Below are 6,960 nucleotides of genomic sequence, written 5' to 3' on the forward strand. Positions count from 1 at the left end.
AAAATGTTTTTAGGTGATCTGAACTGTTTCTTCAGGGTTCAAACTAAATCATTGTCTCCCCAATGTTGAAGAAATGGTGGCAGCAACACAGTTAATGAGCAAGCTGCGTTTCAGTCAAAGTTGGCAGTGGGAATTTCCCAGTTCAAATTTCCAACTTCCGACCTCCAAGCGCTCCGTGCTCGCTGCCAAACGTAAATAAAAACAAGAAATGAAGTGACCATATTTGGACTGCTTTATGGTCTGTTTGACTCTAAATGGACCATAATGTACTAAATGAACATCATGCTGTATTGAAGAAGACTTGAAACTAGAGATTGAGACCATAAACTCATGTTTACAATGTTTACTGAGGTAATGAATCAAGAGAGAAGTAGAGTCATTTTCTCATAGACTTCTATACAACCAGAGGAGTCGCCCCCTGGTGGACACTAGAGAGAATGCAGGTTTTCAAAGGTTGTCGCCTGGTAGCAACATAGCTTGCTTGCACGCTAGCTAGTCAGCATGCTTGCTATCAGAGAGACAATGAAATAACTCTAAATTAAATGGACCCGTCAGTTTTTGCAGAATTATCAATCCCACTGCATTTCTTTGCAAGACCCGCCCTGTGTAGCTGGTTGAGGCGGAGACGATTGCTTAAGTATGGCATCAACCTCGAGTAAGTTATGGCCACAAACATCCATCGGCCAGAGCTTAGGACCTGAACAAATCAGGTCGGGGTACCTCGGCGACCATAGACGCATAGCCAACCCTAGCGCTTGTCTAGACGGTCTGTCAAAAAAAAGCGGTATGATTCATAATAATGCATCACTTTGGTGTTTGTTTCTTTAATGTCATTTTTATAATAGCCAATCATGATCAGCCAATTTGTTGCTTTAGCCTAGCTTGCTAATGGTCAGTGATGAAGGAAATAAAGAAAAAAATAAAGCTTCGGGTCTGAGGTTGGGTTTTGGGTCACAAATTTAGGATACCAGTTGGATTCAGATCAGGTTCTTAAAGGTGCAGGATTGGGTCTTCGTCTCGATCTTTGAGTACGTCCAAAAGTCTAACAAGCTTAGAATTTTAAAGCCATAGGTAGTGCAGATTTTACAAAACAAGATGCCCGTTTCACATTTCAATATCAGTTGTGGAAACTTGAAAGAGTGTGAAACTACTCAAACTTGAATTCCTTCAGATCTTTTTTTCATGTTGTTCTGCTTTGAATGAACAAAACAAAGAAGAAATTGGAGACAAAGACAGTGTGTCAGACCTTTATATGGTCGTCAACATCTGGAGCAGAGAGGACAACAATCCTGTTCACACGTTGATGACAACAGACTGGACCATAAGACCAGAGCGAGGAGAGAGAGGGAGGGGTGAGAGAGTGACAGAGAGATGAACCGGGTATGACAGCTGAACATTCAGGGCTTCGGACTCAAGAGCCAACAGGGATGAACACTTGATTCTAATCCCAGAAGTTATGGATTAATCAGGAACTCAAGATACTTTGAAAACATCTTCATCATGTGGGACAACGCAGGAGGATGATCGGACATCTGCATCTTCACAACTTCACAGGTTCTGAACTATTTATTTTCCTGATTGTTGATATTAGAGCAAAGCTAAAAACACAAGTTTGTACGCTGACATGGAATTTGCGATCCTAAGCAACTACAATTCTTTGATGTAATTTACTGCAATTTCTCAGGTGGAATGTGAGAACAAAGACATAGTGTGATTGGTTTGAATGCACCGAATAAGACTGAATCTGAAGCTTTTCTCTTATGAACTGCAGGAGCGGAAAGAGAGACTCCCTTCATAATGAACTTTGCTGTGATTCTTCTATTAACATCAAGCTGCTTCGCCTGGACTTCAGCTATCTATACCTCCAACAGAGAAGGTACAGAAAAGATGATGAATGAGCTTTTGGCAACCTCAGGAATTTTGTTTCTTTCTGAAACTGACAATATGACAAGAACACGCACGTAACGCTGTGATTGGCCAGGTGTGTGGAGGAGAAAACATAGTGTTCGAAAGGCTGCACTCCAACTAGTACTGGTGTGAGCCGGGTGGATGTGGTTTCCACTCCACATTTGGCCATGTGTTACAGTTTAGAAAATAAATGAGCTTAAACCCAAAAGCTCAAGTCACAGGCAAGCAGAATAACACTGAAAAGATCCACACTAGACAATGTGGACATACTGGGGATGGGCAGGTATATACAGTATACTGAGAGACTAATCAGGGAGATGGGGAGCAGGTGAGTGAGTGGGCGGAGCTGAGGGGAAAGGTTTTACTGCAGGGCATGAAGGGAGTGGCTAGATCTGTACTGACAGGGAGAGTTTAGTATGAATCAGAAGATTGTCAGTTCGATCCCCGGTCCAGTCCATGTCGCTGACAAATTGCTCTCGAAGGCTGTGTCTCCGGTGTATGAATGGGTGAGAATGAGTAGTCCTGATGGGCAGGTGACTATGGGCCCTGTAGCCATCAGTGGATAAATGGGTAAATGACATGTAGTGTAAAAGTGCTTTGATTGTTCGGAACATTCGAAAGAACAGCAAAGCGGTATACTAATACAAGTCCATTTACCATCCATTTAAAGTTGTCACAATATGTTCATATTCTTTGTGTACAAGGCTCTTAATTCATACATGTATGGATGCATACACTAGTGTTCATCCCAACGCACTAAATACAAGACGAGGGAGCCAGAAGTGCAAAAGTGCTGACTCATTTCTGGGTTTTAGAACTCATTCCTGCTGCACTCTATTGACACCTCCTGGATCCTGTTTCACATGCAGGACCCAGGAAGCTGAAGTACCTCCTTGAGCCGCTCATGTACGCTGATGTCGTCGCCCGAAGGGGAGAAAACGCCACCCTGCCGTGCATCCTGAGAATCAGACCGAGCCATTACAAAGTGAAATGGACAAAGCTGGAGCCGGAACACGTGGGTCAGGAGAACATTATCATGATATCAAATGCGCACGCCTTCAAGCCATACGGCCATCTTGGCCCGCGGGCTTCCCTCCCGAAGGCTCACACCATGGACGCCTCCCTGCGGCTCCGTGGTCTCGAGCTGGAAGATGGTGGCATGTATCGCTGCGAGCTTGTCAATGGCATCGAGGATGAGAGTGTTGTCATTGCGTTAAGGATTGAAGGTAATTCACAATATTCCTGCCCAGTATCATGGCAGTTCATCAATTAGACACGAAATGCAATGTATTGATTTTGTGTACATGGACACGAATTGTTAATTGTTTTCAGTGTTGCTTAGGATGAAAATAATGCCAATGATGTCAATTAGGAGCCTTATTGGTGGTGGAGACACCGATTAAATGCATCCATGTGACAAAGCAACAGTCAGAGCAAACAGGACATTCAACCAGAAGACCGGTGGTCGACACCGCATTGAGGTTTTGTGGTAGTGGTTTCGTTGCCGAAACCTAACTGTTGGTGGTTTCGTTGCCGAAACCTAACTGTTGGTGGTTTCGTTGCCGAAACCTAACTGTTGGTGGTTTCGTTGCCGAAACCTAACTGTTGGTGGTTTCGTTGCCGAAACCTAACTGTTGGTGGTTTCGTTGCCGAAATCTAACTGTTGGTGGTTCAGTTGCCGAAACCTAACTGTTGGTGGTTCAGTTGCCGAAACCTAACTGTTGGTGGTTCAGTTGCCTAAACCTAACTGTTGGTGGTTCAGTTGCCTAAACCTAACTGTTGGTGGTTCCGTTGCCTAAACCTAACTGTTGGTGGTTCCGTTGCCTAAACCTAACTGTTGGTGGTTCCGTTGCCTAAACCTAACTGTTGGTGGTTCCGTTGCCTAAACCTAACTGTTGGTGGTTCCGTTGCCTAAACCTAACTGTTGGTGGTTCCGTTGCCTAAACCTAACTGTTGGTGGTTCCGTTGCCTAAACCTAACTGTTGGTGGTTCCGTTGCCTAAACCTAACTGTTGGTGGTTCCGTTGCCTAAACCTAACTGTTGGTGGTTCCGTTGCCTAAACCTAACTGTTGGTGGTTTAGTTGCCTAAACATAACTGTTGATGTTGTTGCCTAAACATAACTGTACGTAGTTATTTTATGGCCAATCATGATGTTTTTCCTTAACCTAACGTTTGTTTTTATTGTAATGTCAGCTTGAAAAAAAAGTTGTTTCAAGGGACAAAAAAGAAAGGCAATTATTGCCCTAGTACACGACACCAATAGATTGCATTTCGTGACTATTTCCCACGTAATCATGGACCAGGAAAAAAGACCGCAAAAACCCCCGAATGATGAGTGCTCGGGGAGGAGAATGGGTCAAACCCGTAAGTCCTATTAGTTTGATATATTAGCAATATGACAGCTTGGCTAACGCAAAGAAAAAACATTATTTAGCATTAGCTAACTCAAAGCACAAATGTTAGCCAGCATTATATGCTTGTTTGCTAGGTTGTATTTGTAACGTTGCCCTGACTGCGATAGTGCTGCTACCTTCAAGTTTTATTGAAAGCAAAACCAAAATGATTCACAGAATGCCAGACTAATTAATTCAGCTGACAAACACAAATATCACCTGGCAAACAAACACATAGCTAATGACGTTAGCCAACTCTGTCATTTACGAATTAAAAAAAACAATGAAAGTAAAACTTTAACTCACGAATCAGCTTGCTATTTTGTATTTTCTATCAATTCACCATTTTTCTGTGGTGAATTGAAGTAAAAAGGAGCCCAGTGTCTTCTCAAAATGTTAAACTTACCGGTTTAATGTATGTATTTGAAATACACAGGATACAGTACAAGTGTAAAAACATAAACTCTGACAAATGTCTTCCATCAGGTGTGGTGTTCCCATATCAGAGTAAAAGTGGCCACTACAGATTCACTTTCCATGAGGCGAAGGAGGTTTGTGCTCAGCAAGATGGCACTTTGGCCTCATACAACCAGCTGTACAGAGGTACTGTGCAACCAATAATGTGTTTTAATGCCGGTATATCAGTTCTCTTAAAACCAGTATGTCTTCTCGTTGCAGCGTGGACGCAGGGTCTGGACTGGTGTAATGCCGGCTGGCTCCACGATGGGACCGTTCATTACCCCATTGTTAATCCTCGGCCTGCCTGTGGAGGAGAACTGCTCCCTGGCATTCGCAGTTACGGGCCAAAAGATAAGAACCACGATCGGTTTGACGCTTTCTGCTTCACCTCCCAGACATCTGGTAAGCTCAGAGCAGTCTCATTTTCCTGACTGGAAGCTGGAAGCAGATTGGAGGCAGAATCTGAATCGGAAAAATGAAAGTAATAATGCAATAATGCAAAAAAATGCATCCATCCATCTTCTTCTGCTTATTAGGGGCCAGCTCGGAGTGGTAGCAGGCTCAGGGAGATGCTACCACTCCCCAGCAGTTTTTCCATCAAACATTCATAGTAGAAATAACAACTGTAAAATTGTTATCTTAAAGTTACTGTGAGGAACTTGTGAACCAGTCTCAGTTTAGTCCTGATCCTCTATATGACCTACATCAGTAAATCAGACCATCAGAGAGAAGATGGTCTATTTCTATTTAGTTATTATGAATGCTTTTAATCGGTGCAACCAGGACTGAGGGCCAGGCAGGACAGGGTTTGGTGGACAGGTAGAGGATCAAAGGGGTCTGGGGAAGTGGCTGAAAGGAGGGCGACATGATGAAAATGTGAATTAGAGGGAAAATACATGAAGACTTCCACTGCAATCAGATAAATGTGACAAATTAGTTAAAAAATAAAGCACTTGTCCCATTTTAAACAAAACCATGTTCGCATTTAAATCAACAGCCAGTGGACTGAACTTCTGTGGATGTGTCTCGTCCTCTCACAGGCTCCGTCTCCTACGTATCAGGATCTTTCTCCTTCGAACAGGCAGGACACGCGTGTCAACGTCAGGGCGGCGAGTTGGCGTTGGTCGGCCATCTTTACTCCGCCTGGCATTTCCAAAACTACGACCAGTGCGACGGCGGCTGGCTGAGCGACGGTAGCGTACGGTTTCCAATCAGCAACCCTAGGGAGCACTGCGGGGGCATCCCCGAAGCAGGGGTGCGCTCATTTGGATTCCCCAACAAGATGATGCATCTGTACGGCGCCTATTGCTATAAGTAGCCTCGAAATAAAGCAGAAATACACTTCTTACATCCGTGAGTCCATTTCAGATAAAGACAAATCTACCTTGAACTGAGGTACAAAGATACAGTACGTTTACATTTTTCCCAGGGTGCTTGTAGTTTGTCTTCGAGAAAATTTGGTTGTCAAAATAAACATTTAAGAACTAATTGGCTGGTAAAAACAGGAAACGGTCTTTTATTTTGGAAGCCACAAACCACTTTGACTAATAGTAGAACTGGCAGAATGAAAGTAAATGGCATAAAACATGTTACACAATCATCACTCTTGCACTAATAACGTGTTGACATTTCTGCATCGACTAACTAAAGTTCAGTTAAAGATGTTTGGTTGATTCTGGGTCGATCACCTGCCAGCGTGTCCATTTAACACGAGACCCAAAGACGCTAAAACTCTGTACATAACTTAACTTTGAGGATGTACTGGTTTATCTGTAAATTAATTGCATGTAATTTATTTTATTCAAATAAAGATGTATTCACAAATCAGCAAATTGATTTGCCAATAAATGATTTGTGCATTATTTTAAGATCCTCCTTAAGTCTGTTTTGTATTTTTTCACTTGTATCTTATCAAAAGCTTCGAGATGTCTCTCAATACTGCAGGGACGAAGACACACAGTGACGTGGGACGACCCGAACGCACTAGAGAGACAGAAGAAGTTGTCATGGTAGAGGTGAAGTAGTTAGGATGTCTGATACCAGGCGGCAACCTCCGGTTCTGTGTCCTAAAACCTGCATTATCTCAAGTGTCCACCAGGGGGCGACTCCTCTGGTTGTGTAGAAGTCTATGAGAAAATGACTCTACTTCTCTCTTGATTTATTACCTCAGTAAACATTGTAAACATGAGTTTATGGTCT

At 43.1% G+C, this 6,960-nt stretch overlaps 1 protein-coding gene across 1 annotated transcript; it reads left to right on the forward strand.

The window, feature by feature from the left end:
- Nucleotides 1-1,520: 1,520 nt before the first annotated feature.
- On the forward strand, nucleotides 1,521-6,079 carry hapln2 (hyaluronan and proteoglycan link protein 2). The gene is made up of 6 exons (XM_076081218.1): nucleotides 1,521-1,554; nucleotides 1,772-1,876; nucleotides 2,778-3,134; nucleotides 4,789-4,905; nucleotides 4,981-5,163; nucleotides 5,802-6,079. Exons 1-6 carry the CDS (start codon nucleotides 1,521-1,523, stop codon nucleotides 6,077-6,079), a joined length of 1,074 nt encoding a protein of 357 aa, XP_075937333.1.
- Nucleotides 6,080-6,960: the final 881 nt, after the last annotated feature.

This window comes from Anarhichas minor, unplaced genomic scaffold (genome assembly GCF_050575085.1).
Source record: "Anarhichas minor isolate MPS153535 unplaced genomic scaffold, ASM5057508v1 ptg000079l, whole genome shotgun sequence".
Classification (NCBI taxonomy): domain Eukaryota; kingdom Metazoa; phylum Chordata; class Actinopteri; order Perciformes; family Anarhichadidae; genus Anarhichas; species Anarhichas minor.

What these genes read in the sequence shown, in the direction of transcription:
- hapln2 (XM_076081218.1), top strand. Translation starts at nt 1,521, where the DNA reads ATGATCGGACATCTGCATCTTCACAACTTCACAG. An exon ending in CATTGCGTTAAGGATTGAAG is followed by an intron (nt 3,135 to 4,788) that starts GTAATTCACAAT and finishes GTCTTCCATCAG; the next exon opens with GTGTGGTGTTCCCATATCAG. An exon ending in ATACAACCAGCTGTACAGAG is followed by an intron (nt 4,906 to 4,980) that starts GTACTGTGCAAC and finishes TTCTCGTTGCAG; the next exon opens with CGTGGACGCAGGGTCTGGAC.